Here is a 17,592-nt window from a genome sequence, read left to right on the forward strand (position 1 = left end):
TGCTGCGTCAACTCGACATTGAGCGAGACAACGGCCTGTCTTCGATGCGGTTGCAGAGAAGGCCGTACAAGTGAGCCTCGAACCTAAGTTTATTCGCGAATGCACTGAACTGGCGAATCCGAGTTGAGTGGTTCTGCTGCTTAGCTAGGAGCTGTTTAACCTCTGCGTATTGTTCGGAAATGAGTGAATGCGAGAACATTACAGGAGGGCATCTAGTGACTATTTCTCAGAGCAATCCTCAGATGTGGCCCAGTGGCATTGTTGTTCGGGTGCTGATTCCAAGGTCGCGGGATCGAATCCTGGCAGCGGTAGCCGCGTTTCTATGGAGGAGAAATGTAAAAATCCCCGTGTCCGGAGCCTTCCACTATGGCGTCCCTCATAACACCCCTCCCCCGTGTGTAGCTTCGGGAAGCTATAAACCCCACACTCCATACCAAACTTCTCGCACGCCTCACGTTGGGAAGTCGTAGGAAAAGGCAGAAATCAGTGCCCGTACTGTTACAAAAAAAAAATGGCTGTGGTTCAACTCATCTGAATTTGGTTTAAGAGCGGAAGCTCGATTAAGCATGTTCAGACACGGTTTGCTGTGGCTTAACGTTTCCTCGCTCCATCCTTCGCCAACGCGCCCTGTCGACGCTCTTGATCATAAGGATCACCAGATTCAATCAGCTGTCTACGTTACACAGCCGAAACACTGCCCAGGACTCCTGCATGGCTATCTTTGAACGTGAAGCGATGCTTTCCGTTTTTGTTATCTGATCAGATGAACGGTGAGTCACGTGGTTGAGCGCAACAGCGAGGTGAGAGTTAAATCACGTTGTTGAACACACTTGCGAAGGCTAGCGAACGCCACTGGCTCCCTGCGCCGTTGCTGCGTCGAGACGCGCCGAGTCACATGGTCTGACGTCACAACCTCACCTCCGCTCCGCCGCTTGAAGGTCATTCTTCGGAGTGACATGACCTTGAGGTTTTGCATGGGACAAGTAGAGCTTCCGCTCTCAAATACAACCGTGTATAGGTATTAGCTGTTGCGGCGTTCTTCCTTGCCGAGCAAGGAAGAAAAAATAGTGTGAGAAAGAACAGGATTGACTCCAGGCCGCGGCGGCTTCATTTGAATGCCGGCTAGGGGCGAACGCGCTCCCGTACTGCAATTACTGTGCATGTTAAAAAACCCCAGGAGGTCAAATTTAATCAGGAGCCAAATTTAATCAGCGCCACAGCACTTGTGTGCTGTGACACTGTCCACTTATGCCCACTAAAAGTTGGAGCTCAGTGCAAAGCTGAAGTCACTGCGCAGTGCTCAGTTGTCTACGAAACTAGTTTTGCGCGCAGTTTATTCCGTGCCTTGCGCAGTGGGCGCCCATTGACGTTATATGCTATCTTCCGAGTCCTGGCATTGGCTCTGTGGAGGTTACAGTCGGACTGACGTGCTCTAGTATGTGATAGTGAAACATGGATCGCTGGATGACCCTAAGCGCCTAGATCACTTTTCACGCGTCTTTATGTGGCTCGCTTGTGGTTCTGTAAGTGCTCGACAGAGTTTCGGTGCTAAGGTGCATCGTTCTGTTCTTAACCCCCTAGTAAAATAAGGTAGACTGAAGCGCGTTCCCTCAAACCTGTCCATTTGATTCCATGGTGAGTCTACCTGTTCTCAAACTTGCTGCTTCCTCTGCTACGCTTCCACTGGTGCCAGGAACTCGTGTGCATGGTCTCCCCAGCCGCAAAGCTTTCGTCTTTGCGGCTGGTCCCGCTCGATGATAGTTCCAATTCAACTCAATCTGTTACGAAATCTGTGCATTACAGAGAGATCGCTGGCTCGTTTTTGCGAAGACACGACGGGCGATCTTTAGCGAAGTCACCAACACGTAGAGTGCACCTTAATTTCTTTCTCCTTCCAGACTAGTTCACGGTTTCATCACCAGGCTGCTAAGCTGTCGCTCGCTAGCAAGTCCCCAGACTGGCCCGAAGCTTAGCAGTGCGCACGTGCATATACATTTCGTAAACCCTAAGAAAGGAAGGTCATTGATTGCCCGATCTTGCGCTTTAAGATTTTCTTTGCTGAAATCAAATGGGGTTTTAGAGGAGCAAAAACCGTAATTATCTAAAACGGCGCTCATTCATTGCGCCACGAACACGCCCGAGTATTTGTTGCGAAAGTAATACGAAACACGGTCGAGACCTTGCCTGTATCTAAACCATGTTGTACTCGATCAATTTATAAACTTGTATTCTGTTGCAAAGAATCCAATCTTTCCGACTTCTTTCTACTGTCGGTCAATTTATGTACAGCTGAAAGGCAGCAGATAATCGGGCGCAAGGTTACCTCGAACAAGACACTGTAAAGAAACCATTTTTCACGTAGCCATACACTCCGCGGTCGGCAAACATGAGAAACTTTATTGCGTGCGCAGCTGCATAAGCGCGGACAACTTCAACAGCATGGGGGCTTACACTTAACGATCACTCGCGTCGTAAGAACGATGTTTAATCCGTGCACAAGCTTCATCAATCGCAGAGACGCCTTAAATGCGATGGCCTCAAAAATACAAAAAGGACGGCACGGAAAAGCAATGACAGCCGGGAGGGGAAAAAGAGAAAGAGCCGCCATAAAATTCACCCTCTCTCAGCCGAAGCCTTTCCTGCTCGGCGAAGTCGTGGGCGAGTTTCAGCGTACAATTTTTTTCTTTTGTTTTTCTTCTTATCGTCCGCTTCAGCTCATGCCCGCGGATATTTCCCCTCTTCCCTTCAAATAACGCTCGCAGCCAGGGTCGTGCACGCGCGCGAGCGCAGCCCATCTTTTCGCGCTCTCGATAAGCCGTCATAAATCGGACGCTTCAATTAATAATAGCGGAACTAATTAGCCTTAATGGGCTAATTACGCAAGCGTGCTCGGCGCCTCGCCGCTCTCTGGCGGATTGCTGCAACTGCCACGGGCCCTGAAAGGAAAGAGAGAAGGGTGGTCGCGGAAAGTGAGGGGGATGGCGATCGCGGAGACGGATCTTGATTCATTGGCGCTGTTATCTACGCTTCCGCCTCTCCATCCTCCGCTATAGTTTGTCCCGCTCGGAACCGACCCGGCGTGACGTGGCGAGAGTGAGCGTTAATTTTCACCGCAGCCGCCGCCGCAGCCTTGCGTCGTGACGGGAAAGACGAAGGGAGAAAAAGAACGCAAGTGGGCCAATGGCGATCGTTCGCATTCACGCTTCGCGGGAGTCGGCTTTATTTGACGGATACGATTGCCGCAGAAGCGCCCCGAAACTGTGCTTGATAAACGGCCTACGCTGGATTCTTCTCTCTATCATCATCCGCGTGGCCTTTTGTCATCTGCGCAAGCAATGTTTGTCGTGGGCTACGTGGGCAGCATGCGAGGATGGAAGAACTGACTCGTGCTGCAGCATGTTCCGCTTCCCTTTGTGTCTGAGCCTGACTGTTAAGAGTTAATATAGCCTGACTACGAGGCGCTCTAGATGCCCTTCTCGGTCCTCATAGGATACGCGGCGCACCAACCGGCACAGAGTTCGGCCTGCCGTTACAAGCGACAACTCGGTTGTCGTTTTAGACGATGTAGGCTACATCCAAGAGAAGGCTTCCAAGAGAAGGAATAGGATTCCAGGAGAAGACAAGCGTAGTAGGGGGCGGCAGAAGGCTAGGTTGGCGGATACGGTAGCCGCAGCTGGCAAAGGACAGGGTTAATAGGAAAGACATGGGAGAGACATTTGCCCTGCAAGGGGCGTAGTAAGGCTGATGATGATGATGATGATGATGATGATGATGATGATGATGATGATGATGATGATGGTCATTATAACGATGGCTAATGAGGCGCATTACTTGTTTGAGTGGCAAGGAGTGTCGTCAGAGAGCAAGACTTTTCTTAGAACCTTGTAGCATGAAGCGGCACCACACTTAGCGATAACGTGTACATCATACACATTACATGCTCTTCCAGATAACAATATTAAAGTATGAATTAATAAGGATACACCGACATGCATGGTCAGGCGCTTTCGCACAATATGGTTGGCTTGTATCCGAAAGAAGCTCAGAATCTGGTTCGTTGCGATCAGCGCAAAACAGCACCCGATGTTGATGTCTAGTTTCTGTGTGAGCGGTGGCGCTCGAAGTTTTTCGTGCCTTTTAATCAAAGCAATTAGATATGTAAAACCATAATTAAACTTTAAGGGGCTGCGTGCCTTCTGGAAAAAATTAAATAATGAAAGGACTTTTTTGTGTAAACTTCGATATAACAGAATGAAATTTCTTTCATCTCTTTTATATTTTCCTTAAAGCCCCAAGGCATTACACAAGAGAGACAATATTGGTATTCAACGGTGAGTTGCAACATATTTTGCAATATGGCAACACATTTTCGCACAGACACAAAATTTATGTGCAATTTAGCCCTGTGATTGCCAAATTATGATGCTTTTATCGTAGGCTATGTTGACTATCCCTTCCGCTTCGTATCGCGCGTGACGTCTTGGTTTTATAGAGTTTAACCACCCAAAGCGACTGAGGCTGTGAGGGACGCCGTAGTGGAGGGCTCCGGATAATTTCGACCTCCTGGGTTCCATAACGTTCACTGACATCGCACAGTACACGAGCCTCTAGCATTTCGCCTCCGTTGAAATGCGACCGCCGCGGCCGGGATCGAACCCGCGTCTTTCGGGTTGGCAGCCGAGCGCCATAACCACTGAGCCACCGCGCCGGCTATGTGGCGCATGATGAGGCGCGCACTTGTTCAATTTTCAACAACGCCCGGTGGACAGTTTTATGGAATGAGGAGCTCCCGTGCGGGAAAAACGGCTGGCATTCATTGGCAAGGCACCGCCAATTTGCTCCTCGAACCTGCGTGAGCAATATCCTTCCCCACAGTCTTCGCGCAACAAGGCAAAGTCAGCCACTGCAGCCATCCTCGAACGCTCGTATACAGGAGGTACGAGCTGAATAATCGATGACACGTGGGCGAAATAAAGACGGGAGGCTCGTTCGACCGCGAAGGAAACGGTTATCGCGATCTTCCGCGGTTCACTTCTCTTTCCTCGTCGTCGTCTTCCAGCCGCTGCCTTGTAGCGAGCGATTCCGGAAATATAGAACGCTGTTACGGACATCGGAAATGTCTCCGGTCATTGACACGAGAGATTCAGACTCCACTGTCCTGGCTATTAAATACAGTCACCACCAGGTGCAGTTTTATAATGGGCGCACGGCACAAGCAATTAAAGGGGGTCACTCATTATTCTGCACTTACGAGGTGTTATCTGCAAAAAAGTAAAAAAAGGAGACAATTTCAGAGGACGCAGGCACAAAATAAGGATGTGAAACATGGGGCAGATCCACACTTAATGACGAAGGGGCTAAAAGAAACAGCGCTGTGTTTCTCTGTGCGTTTGCGACTTTAGGTGCTTATTGCCAAGGCAGCGTCTGTATTTCTATCATATATAGGTGCAACCCATTCAACGAGTGATGCCAGCAGGCGCGCCGGCCAATGGGAATGCTACGTTCAGGCTGGTTCGTATGGCACATCGATGTAAATGGTGCACTGGGAATTTTTCGCTGAACACAAGGACCCTCGTATTAAGCACACAGATACCGACGCATACGAGGGCGCGACCAACAACCTTTCTTGTGATCCGAAAGTGGAGTCCGGGAAGCTCTTGCATGGAAACACATCACTACAATAAAACACATCTTTCGCTACGTTCATTGGAAAAGCTCTATTCTCCTTTCAAACATGTCCAATATGTGTTGTTTCTCGCACTTTTCCGAGGTTTCTTCGTCTCGTTTCCACGCAAAATATTCCTGCACTTTGAATCTGGAACATTAGAACAGTTAATAATCGAGCAGTCCTACGTGCCGTCGTCTGTATGTCCAACAGTAGTGTTCTCGTGATAACATCACAACACACCCTTCATATTGAGAGGCCAACGAGAACTCCTGCCTCGGTATTGACTGCGGTGCCCACAGCGGTGGCTACGCCCTAAACACGAATACGGCTATATGAGAGTAAAAAAGGGAGTAGTCTCTACTCTTTCGCACCCCCTCTTATAAAAGGGAGTGAGGTGGAGGGCAGCTTACTCCCTCTTTGCCTCTTTCTGTTTAGAGTGTACGGGGTTGAGGTGAATTCATAAGAAGTACTTTGGTTTGGGCTTGTTGGTTCATAGCGTAGATGATGTCAGGATGGCGCCTGTCCTGTTGTGTTTTTGTGCATCTCTCGTCCTTGTTCTTTTCGCGCCGTCCTGACATCATCTACAGTGAACGCATAAGAGACCGGCGGTGCTGTACGATGCTAGCGCACGTTAGAGATCCCCAGGTGGTCGAAAATGGTCCGCAGCCCTCCCCTACGGTCCATCTTCCTCTCGGTTTCTTCTTTCCTTCCCCTTCTCCTCCCCTCCCTGACGGCGCGGTTAGAGTGTCCACCGAGAATTGGGACAATGACTGCGCTCTTTCTTTTCCCCAAAACCAATGCGCGCGCGTAGCCTGGATCCGTTACTTGCACACGCGGCGAGAATGAAGCCGAAGCCCAAAGATGCCGCCACCGCGAAGCCTCGAAGCCCACCTCCAGTTTGCGTGCGCGCACGTTATTATACCCAGCACGGCGGAGTTTGTCGTCAGACCGCAGTCTCCGCCGATTCTTGTCTCGGGCGCTGCTGTCCGCCTGCTCGAAGAGCCCCGAGTGAGGGTCTGCAGCCTCGCTGAAGCCCGATCAATGGCTCGACAGCGCGGCGGGACTTTTGCAGTTCTCGGGACAAGGTAAACAGCGGCCGGAGTTATACGCCACAGCGCCCCTCGTGGCTCGTCGCTGCTGAACGCGGGTCCCCGTGTTTTGCCAGCGACGTGGGCTCTGCTGCCGCGATCGATGACGCGATGCTCGGGAGAACACGTGTGAGCCACCATCCCCCGGCGCTCGCTTTCTTTTACCCGGCCGTCCCGCTGCTGGAAGAAGGGCCGCTCTTGTATACAGTCGACCCTTGTTCGTTCCGCGAGAGCAGCGCTCGCCCAACTTCGATGCGCCGCGTCTCTCTTGTGGCGTCGTTGTATTAGCGGTGCCCCTTCCGCGCTGGACTTCGTTCACGGTTCCGCGCTGAGATGGGAGAGGGGGAGGAAAGCTCGGAGAAGGGCAGGACCCCCCCGCGAGCACAAGCACTGAGCGCCCGCGGAAAGTGCGCGCACATACTTTGATCGAACTACCGCCAAACGTCGATAAAGCTGCTCGTCACGCGGAAGACGTGTTTTGATAACCGATCCCCTCGTAACGGCTGCCCTTGTCGTTACTAGGCTCGCCCCTTTGTGTTTGTTCAGCAATGCGGGCTGTAAGCGTGGCAGCCATGAGGACAAAGGGCGGAGACACTCGCTGAAGCGCTGACGATGTGTCCGCCGTCCGAGTCCACCTTCATTTACTCTTCGATACGACTACTTAGCACTTTCAAAGGTAATGCACTAGTATTTCAAGCGGTAAATCGCATCAGGGACAGGGTGTGCGGCCAGCACTAACTTTACAGGGTTACTACCTGTAACACGAGTTTCGGAGCCAGCGGACGGAGCAAACATACCCGAATGAATTCTCTTTGAATTTCTCACTGAAGACCCTCATGGCTCCTTCGGCTTTGCCCGCCTCTGGCGCTTTCTTAACTCCTCTTTGGGGGCACGGATTGCCGAATATTCGCTCCTATGTCGTTGCATCTCAGCTGCCGCGGCGCATACTGTATCAGGGTCTTGCCATTGGACTTATTATTATTATTATTATTATTATTATTATTATTATTATTATTATTATTATTATTATTATTATTATTATTATTATTATTATTATTATTATTATTATTATTATTATTATTATTATTGGTGGATTCCTGAGGATAAGAAGTGGCGCAGTAACTGCTCCCGCCCCGTAAGTGAAGGAAGGAAGGAGAAAGTGAAAGGAGAAAGAAAGAGGTGCCGTGGTGGAGGGCTCCGGAATAATTTCCACCACCTGGGGATGTTTAACGTGCACTGACAACGCTGAGCACACGGGTGGATGTGCGTCTTTCCCCCATCGAAACGCAGCTGCTGAGGCAGGGATCGAACCCGGATCCTCCGGCTCAGTAGCCGAGTGGACTAACCATTTAGCGGCCGTTGCGGGTAGCGCGTCACGTGATCACATCGAACGATGCGCTTGACGAATATAGGCTGGGCCTCGCAGGCGCCCAGCCCTCTCCTCGCGCGTGTCTTCCCTCGTGCTTCTCTCGTCAATGAGAAATCAAGGTAATGGACACCGCCGCCACGGGAAACAGGGTTTAAATTTCGTGCGCTAAAACAAATGTAATTAGAGGACATCGGGCGCATTATGTGGAGCCGTCTTTGATCAGCTTGCTTCGTAAGGACAGGCGGTTCGAGCATAACAGATGAGTTATACGCGCACTGTAGAGACCATTGGTCATCCTTAATGCTAAATGGTAGCATTGAAGGCACGTGGCAGTAAGCGATGCGTATTCCTAAACCTTGAGTTGGCACAACGCGTCCATCACGACCACCTTCGTCTGCCCCTTTCCGTGCTGTCGCAGAGCGTGTTGGCCCACGCAGAATCCGTCCATCGCTCTCGTGCAGTCGGTGGCAGCGGCGATCCAGAGGGCGGCCACCATGCGCCGCCACTGAGCGTACTGACTCATTGCTCACTGCCGCTAGGCGCATGAAATTTTTTTTTATATGGAGCTGCATTCCTGTGATTATTTTCTGTGATTCGGGTGCTGAAGGCGTTTTCCCAAAAATGCAGCACTGCGCTGAGTGTAAGAGGAACACAAGTGCGTGGCCAGCGACGCTGGCCGAGTGATGCTGCTACCCAATTTCACAAGGGACAAATGCTCGTAATTATTTCGTTTTCTCAAACATCCTTCTGTTGCGTTTTTATGGAGGCAAAACGCCAAGGCGCCCGTGTGCTGTCCGATGTCAGTGCACGTTAAAGATCCTCAGGTGGTCGAAATTATTCCGGAGCTCTCCACTACGGCACCTCTCTCTTCCTTTCCTCTTTCACTCCCTCCTTTATCCCTTCCTTTACGGCGCGATTCAGGTGTCCAACGATATATGAGACAGATACTGCGCCATTTCCTTTCCCCCCCAAAAAAACAATTATTATTATTATTATTAAACATCCTTCTTGCTTCCAGGCAATAATCTAATCTGCCTCACTCTGCCATTTGCTGGTCATCGTGGTAAGCTTAGTCGATAACGCGGCTGCCCCGGAAGTGTTCGTTGCGCGGGGTTGGAGTTCTGCGCCAATATGAATTCGTTAAATTCTTCTCGAAGGTTTGAGGTATCTGTACACCTCTCCTTCGAAGCAGTATGGCTGCCGCGCAGGTATACACTAACCGTCGTTGTTTTCTTACCTGAAATGTGCCCTATACCTCCCCAAGCGGGAGGTTGCGTGACAGCCGCCGAGCGTAATGCGCTCTCCCCTTTCTCGACGATGCCGCAGGTCCGGACTTCTGGGGCCGGCTGAATCCAGCCTGGAGCCTGTGCAGCACGGGACGGCGGCAGTCTCCGGTGAACATAGAACCGCGACAGCTACTCTTCGACCCGAACCTGAAGCCGATCGCGGTTTCAAATCACAGGGTACGATATGCTTGCTCCCCGCAGCTGCTTGTTTTTTTCTCGTATACTACTTTCTACATTACCTCTGTTAAAATGGCTGCCTCCAACTTTGCGTTTCACTGCCCTTGCCCGTCCGTTTAGTTGCGCGGAGCTCGTGCGCTTTGAGTGCCTTTTTGTTTCCAGCTGTGTTAGTGCAAACATTTTACGGGTTTGCACTAAGGACATCTCCGGGAGAATGCAGCGACGGTAAATTACAGTCTGTCCCCGAAATCGTTTTCTGAGAATTAAACGCCGGGGAAAAAAAAACAGTGATGCTCTATAGATGAAAACGGTACGATATCTGAGGCTCTCCAGTCTCCAGAGATCTGGACCCCATTACGGTCGGTTCGGCGTGTAGCAAAAGCGCTGGGCTGCCAAAATGAGCTGTCGTACTCCGAGATCTCGGTTTTCGGTGAATAACCTTCCGCCGCACCCTCTTATTTCCTGTCCCCCACCTTGAGTGTTGGTTTTATGCTTTTTTTCTTCTTTATTGTACCAATATAATATAAAGGAACCCTTTTCTGAAGAACGTAAAGGGGCTCCTAGTTTTCATAGACGTGAAACTGAAAACGAGGATTGACAATCGAACACGGTGTGCAGAGATATAGAGGGAAAGAAGGAAGTAAAGGGGGAAGGGGTAAACATTGCTATCATGCAGCTGTAGCATTAAAAGCGAGAGAAGGCTGTAAATGATTAATATGAGAATGAACGAGAGGTTGCTCTTCCCGAGAAAGCTCTCGCAACCAGTCATAAATTGAACTGCCACCTGCCCCGGTGCGGAGTTTGCTCACAATCGGATGGCCAGGTTGTGATGGCACCACAATGTTACGTGACCTAGGTGGCCCACCTGCCTCCTCAGTTGCTTCTCTGGGGATTTTCCGCGGATTTTTGCCACATGGTCAATGACGCCGATGACGATAGCGGATTTTCGGCGACACGAGCTCCTCGCTTAACGCTGTGGCGTTAGAACAAGGAAATTAGCTCCCCCAGTAGCCCGTACTTAACAGTTACGAGCTTGTGCAGCCTTTCTGGAGCGCAAAAATGCCTCTTGTTCCAACATCCCGACCGTTCCATCATCCGACCGAGGGCACAAGAGGCACTGATGTGGCCTAGTTAGGCGACGTTGCCTGGAGCGGAAACTTGTCAGACACTACTTTTCCTTCTTACTATACGTCCTCCCTCACCCCACCGTGACTGAGCTGGCGTCCTTGTAGTCGTCCCACTTTTTGGGCAAGCCAGGCGTATCTATTTGTCGCTCCCTCTTGTGCAAAGGCTCCGGGTACGCCAGACAGCTAGCACACTGAAATTTCCCTGAATGCCGAAATGCACGCAAAAGTCTGGACCCAGGAGAGCTGGCACCGACCGGTGCTCCATACAACAACCCACCCAGGCACGCCCGCACACTCCCAACAAACCCTCTCAGCGCACGCACGCACGCGCACACACACAGGGACAAATTAAAACATCCTCCACCAACATCGAACACAGGATAAGTTTAACGCCGCAATCAACTTTAAGCGCACTGCGACCCAGCAGCGACCACGACAGTGGCCTCGTGGGCGGCGTCGCGCAGATTTGGGAAATTCTCGCTAACTAGCTGAAGCTGCGTCCCAACTGCGGCTCAAAACGAGTTTACGCAATCGCGGTCTCGACCGGCCGGTCATTTGGCCTCCTCCGTCTTCCCCTCCTCGCCGTGGGCGCAGCAAAAAGACAGGCCCCGAGCACTCCTCGCGGCGCACTGCTCTCCTCGTCGTGCTGTGCAGGCGCGGGTGGAGGGGGCGGCCCCAGCTGGTTCGGACGTGTCCGTGATGGCCGCGCGCGATATCTGGCCGCCGGGCGGGGGGCGACAAAGAGCGGAAATGAGGCTCGTTATCGGTGGCCCGCCGACAACAAGGGTACCGAGGAGAGAACCCATTTCGCGACGGGAACGCCCCTCGCGAGACAAATGGCGCCGCGATCACTCTCCGGGCCCCGGGATGAACCGTGCGCCAGACTCTTCTTCCCCGCGGAGCTAGGACCTCCTCGAGTGTGCCCGCGCTGCTGCTGCTTCTTCGTCCTTTCTGACTCCCCGCTCCCGCTTGTAAAAGTGGCGAGCTGTTGTATCGAGTCGAACTGGAGTCGCGAGTGGTTATCGGGGACGACGGCCACTCTAGCGCATTGCCACGTCTGGGAGTGTTCCTGAGCATTCCACCTTAAGAACAGTAAAAGAAGCAAGAAAAGCGTGCCCCTTACTTTGGCGTCCAGGAGATTTTGCTCCCAGCGACAACGTCTCCCCGCTGCGGGGAATGAAGCCGCAGGTCCTGACACTTGGCCGCCGTGGCCGCGCCTCGGCACGGGCTAAACGAAAAAACAGGTGGGAACTGAGGCATCGCTGTACATTATAAATAACGCTAGCTGCCTTCATGCGCTTGGCGGTAACCAGAATTCCCGCGCTTCGGCGGTCCTCAGTGCTCATGGTGGCGCTTTGGGACGTATAATACACTCTAAACAGTAAAGAGTAACTAGGGAGTAAGGGAGTGCGTTAGAGAACAGCTTACTCCCTTTTTTCTCTCATATAGGTGTATTTGTGTTTACAGTGTAACTCAAAAGGGCCTAAAAGGTGTTACGAGTCCCCGAATCCATCCGAACCCGCCTGGGTAGCTTAGCCCAAGGACGCGGGATTGAATCCTGGTCGCGGCGGACACATTTCGATGGAGGTGAAATGCAAAAACGCCCATGTGCTGTGCGATGTCAGCTGACGTTAAAGAATAACAGGTGGTCGAAAAGGCGGTCCTCAACGACGTCTCTCATACATAGCCCGTGTGCATCCTTGGGACGCAAAACTCCACGTAACGCCACCATCCTTTGGAAGCCTACTTGTTCCTATTTATTGTACCTTACTCGAACAGCATTACTTCTATCTTTAACAGCAACTTCCCGAAGCAGTGAAATGTTCCGAATGATAGCCAGATGATGCACCGAATACGTGCGCAAACTGGAACCTGGCCTTCATATGCAGAGAAGACACGTCCAAATCTATGAGGTGTCTGGTCCCGTGGGAATACCATACAAAATGATGGCTCACAACACCTTTCGGGAATATGTCCTCATGGTCAAAGCGGGCCCTTCCAATCGAAAGCAGGAGCCCTAGGTGGTTCACGTTGGCAGGCTAAGTGTAACGCACAATATGGCAGGACAACCTCTTTCTTCTTTGTATAGCTGTGTCACGTTTTATGCTTTGTTTTTTTTTTCAGCCTTTCACCATGCAAGTTGCCACAACGGCGATCTGTCAGCATCCCTCTGACTCTAGTTGTAGGCGTGAGCGCCAAAGTGTATATTAGCTCTTTGGCATGAAACGGACTCGGTTCAACCACAACACAATCAAATGACGAGCTGAACACCGAGGCGCGGTAATTTAAAGTGCCGAGAACTACTCGACATAGAATCTTCCGCGCCGTTCTTAGTTATGATCTCTTTCTCGCGCTCATCGGCACTTCCCCAACTGAAAGCAAGTTATTTCTCAATAACGCCGGAAAATCCCCTGTACTGGCTGTGATTCATTGATAGATGCTAGGCTTCTCGCAAGTTCTTTAAAGTGCCTCAAGACAATTAAAAATACAACCAAGCACCTTAGAGCTGACACGATTAAGACTCTTATTCTTTCTTAATGAGAGCCTGATTATGGTGTTAAATGTCTCGCTAGCCATTTCTACGCAATAAAGAAACTTACAGTATCAGAAGTGAACTGTGAACAAGGTTAGCGTCTCGCGCTTGAAGATTCTATTTCTGCACACGTAATTCCTCTATGTATTCCATAAGAGTGTTAGGTGGCTCATAATCTTTTTTGGCTGAACAGGCTGGAAATCGAGTTAAGCCTCGCCCTACAGAGCTGCAGCCAAGTAACACAAAATAAATGTGAGCTTACGGTGGACACCTGAAACACGCCGAGAATGAAAGGATGAAGGAATGAGTGAAATGAGACAGTGAAAAGGGGGCGTTGTAGCAGAGGACTCTGGAATAATTTTGATGCCTTTAACATGCACTGTCGTTGCTCAACACACGGGCGTTTCTACATTTAAATCCCCGCGAAGTCGTGCCCAGTCGCCGAACGCCATAGCAACTGAGCTACCGCGGCGAGTTCAAGGGTAGTCCAAAGTTACAGTTGCACGGACGTTGTTCAATCACATGTGTTTTGCAATCTTCTCGATATTCACTCGCTTCACGTTCTAAATGATAGAAGATCTTGAGTGGCTTAGTCTCCGCGCTGATTTAGCTATCGAGGCAAAATATACGTACGACATTTCCATTTATATTAAACGAGCGCTTCGGCTGGGTCTATCGTTTTTTGTTGAAAATGAAGCGCGTCACATCAGCACCCGGCGGAACCGAGGCACGGAAGAAAGTTGCACAAGCGCAGTTCTAGTTAACAAAGGTGCAGAGAACGAAGTTCACGACTAATAAGGTCACAAGGCAGCTGCGCTGAGGACGATGCAGCAGATTATTTTTTCTTTTCTTACAGTATTCCGAAAGGTATAGAGGGTTAAAACGATAAGGAGGCATTAGAAATGGTTGCAAGTTGGCATGCAATCCTGTTTGGTGTAAATTAAGACAAACTGCGACTGCAGGCAATGTCCGTCAGCCACAAGCGGTAGTGGGAGTCACTTTTCGAAGACAGCCCAGTCTCCTGAAGGACTCGGGCGCGCACGAGTGATGTTCCTGGTCAAGTCCGCAGCAGGTGCTGCGCAGTGGTGTCAGAGCAAGGTGCTGCTCAGTGCAGTCACTGGTCAAATGTTCGTAAAGTCTAGCTAGGCCAGTGGTGTCGAGCTGCCAGGGTAAGGGCCACTTCGGCCCGCACCCGCCAGAGGCAAACCTCCTCGACACAAGTTAGGTAAGGGGGAAAGGGGTAGGTACTCCAGGGAACGAAATTGCGTGTACATTGCCGAACAGCGTCTTCAATTAACGACGCCGACGCGCACGTTCGCGCCCCGGTACGCTATTTTATCTTAAGTTATTGTACCGGTGCGAAAGGAGTTCTACTATATTGTGGGCCACTGGGCACTACATTGGTTTCGAGACAACTCCAATGTACTTTTATCCAAGATGCCATAAGGGAGGCAGAGGATGTTATATAGGTTAGGAGGACCTGTCGTTAGGCATGTAGGGAGATGCGGAGATAAGCTTGTCGCAAGGGAAAGATCCCCAGCTGTGATATTCTTTCCCGTGCAACAGGCTTACCGCTACTTCTCCCTAAGACAGTTTATCTCTTGAATCCCTTTCTCTGAAGCTTCTCTTTTTCTCATCATTTGACATTTAGGGGCTCTGCGGAATGGGCACTGAAAGCTGAAAGTTAAAGAGCTTAATCTGCAAACGAAACGACGTGCGTCAGCTAAGGCATCCTCTGTTTATTCGCTTACGTAACGCTTACATAATATCCGCACGGCCAGCGCTGAAAACAAAAGACGCCACCCAGAATAGCGCGCTCGCGGGAGTCTCTCGTGCAGCTTGCGACGCGCACAGATAGAGCGAGGTGCCTGCGAAGCATGCAATAAACAACGATGAATATGAGGCTCTCTCATCGGAACAAGTTCCGTGGTCTCTCGAGCCTCATGCTGATGCTCTCCAAAGCCTGCCGCATAATGTTCCCGCTTTAAATAAGCTCACTCGCTTTAAACTTGATCTTAAATGAACCCTAGTTGACGGGCCTTTTTTTCGCCCGCATTTTATTTGAACACGCTGCGACATACAGCGGCTCTTCATGCAGTTTTAGCCGCGTTGAAGGATTATTATTTGCAACTCGTTCTCAGTGCAGACCTTTTTGTGATATAGCGTTGAACATCGTTATAATGAAGCTGAAGAGTCCCGGAGATTACTTTGTTATAGACCGTGTTGACCGCGCTTCCAAGGGGAATCGTAATTGATTCGTTATATCCTTTTTTTCGCTATAAACCGTTTTGTTATTGCGAGGTTCGATCTGCTTGTCGCAGGTATCTACACCAAGCTGTAAAATACTGACAGAAACAATTGATTCAATGCAGCAAACACACTGTGCAGAATCGTTAGTAAACTCCACGCCGACAATGACAACGTTGTTTGACCTTAAAAATGCACGGTATCGTCCAGACTTCAACGCGAGTGGCAGACTCTAGGAAACATCCGGGACATTTTCAAGCACGTTCAACTCTTCTCCGGCAACGAGCCAATAAAGATTGTTGCCGTTTTCCTGCCGGAGTCTAATCTGCTATCAGCTCAGCCTGTCCGCCCACATGCTTAGTAGGCCGTTAAACGGACCCAACCAAGGTAAGGCAAGGCCAATTTATGTCAACCGATAAGAGCAGGCGAGCGCTTTTGCGCTGAGTTTTTGAGCCGAGCCCGCCAAATTAACGCTACCCTCCCCGCGTACGAATACCGCTCAGTCACGCGATTCTGCAAGCAATGGAAGGAAGAGAAACTCCGAGGCTAAGCCCAGTGCGTTTGGTGACTCCTTAACGTTGCGCGGTGTTGGTCCGGTCTGATACCTCGCTCTATTGCAGATATGAGCGTCAGTTTGGTAGCTACTTGCGACGGATAAAAAAAAGCGCGTCCTGCGGAGCGTAGCTGTCAACGTCATGCGGACAACGAGAATTCCTAGTTTTACTCCACTCGTCTAAAGCCATTCTAAAGCCATTCGGCAGAGCGAAATAACTAAACAAAAATATTAATCCTAGATACTTACTTTACTTGATCGCTTTTATGGTTCGGGCTTTCCTCCACGACGGCTCAGTCAATAGCAGGAATCTGCCAATCACAGCCAATCTGCTTCAGCGTCATACATTCGAAGAGAAATGCTATGGGGGGCGACAGAATTCCGAGCGTGCATGACAGTATCTGAGTCTGATTTGCACATACAGCGACAAGAAATCAGGCATGTCAGAACCAAAGATGCAGACTACCAAGAACGAAAAAATAGCTCAGTTAACGCTGCAACACTATCACAAAATGCCGCATTTCGGAAGCGTACAAAAACATAACAAGAAAAGGCTTGAAAAATGGTTGGAAGATATAAGCATGCTGCTTGGTTAGCAATGCGCTAACAGTGCTTGTCAGTGTGCACTAGAGTTTTGGACGGAGCCAGTTAGAGTGCGTGCTAGTGTAGTTCCATAATCGATGTTCCGGAGCGGCTCAGCAGTCGTGTCCATTTTGCATCGCATTACGTTACGAGCAACGGCCATAGTGCTACCGCACATACTAGCATGACACGAATTGTCCAAGTCACAGACTTTCTCCACTGACTATGACTGCGTAAAAATAAACTCACCTAACAAGAGGAAAAACTGAACGAGGCGGTAACCTTCGTCTTTCGACAGTGTTGCTAAGATCAGCGCATGTGTTTGCGGTTCTTGTACGAGATATTTCTTGTTAGTATGAACGCAAAAGGAGCCATGTCTAACACTTAGATTTTGAGATGTCCACCATCGTTTGTTAAGGGTTGTAGTATGGCATCAAAATAGGTGGCCCGTGCGAGCAACATTCAATTAGCGGGGGGTGGGGGCGTCAACCAAGGCGAGACTCATAAATGAGGGGTACTCTAGCAAAGCAGCTGTTATAGAGTGCGCTATGCTTCGTCTTGGCTTCTGTGGCATTGTTTTGAATGACAATTTATTTAAACCCTCGCATATTTCATCTTAGTGTCTTGCGTTATTAGTGAATAGCGGGCGTAATTTGGTTACTGGCTCCTACAAAAGGAGGGCGCGTTGGTAAATACAGAAGGCTGGTGTGTGTAGAGAAAGTAGGAGCCCATAGATCAGGCGACCACTAGGACGAAGATAGGTATTAAGGATGTCTTTCTCAATGAAAACAAAGGAAACAACCCCGTAAATGAATATATAGCATGCGTTGGTATCTCATGCGAAACTTCTGCAATTCAGGCTAGTGCCAGCTGGACATGACTACCGTGTTTACTAACAAATTGGTTGATCAGTTGTATATACATTGATACCTTAATTGTGGGAAAGTTGTAAGTCATCAACA

The 17,592-nt window shown here is 50.1% G+C and overlaps 1 protein-coding gene across 1 annotated transcript in view; it reads left to right on the forward strand.

Annotated features, from left to right (window-relative positions):
- Nucleotides 1-17,592, forward strand: part of LOC144128793 (carbonic anhydrase-related protein 10-like) — a 91,912-nt gene that overhangs the window by 50,477 nt on the left and 23,843 nt on the right. Inside the window, exon 3 of the mRNA XM_077662503.1 lies at nucleotides 9,452-9,588. Coding sequence (XP_077518629.1) covers nucleotides 9,452-9,588 — 137 coding nt within the window. The remainder of the gene's footprint in view (nucleotides 1-9,451; nucleotides 9,589-17,592) is intronic.

Source organism: Amblyomma americanum, chromosome 4 (assembly GCF_052857255.1).
Source record: "Amblyomma americanum isolate KBUSLIRL-KWMA chromosome 4, ASM5285725v1, whole genome shotgun sequence".
NCBI classification, from domain to species: domain Eukaryota; kingdom Metazoa; phylum Arthropoda; class Arachnida; order Ixodida; family Ixodidae; genus Amblyomma; species Amblyomma americanum.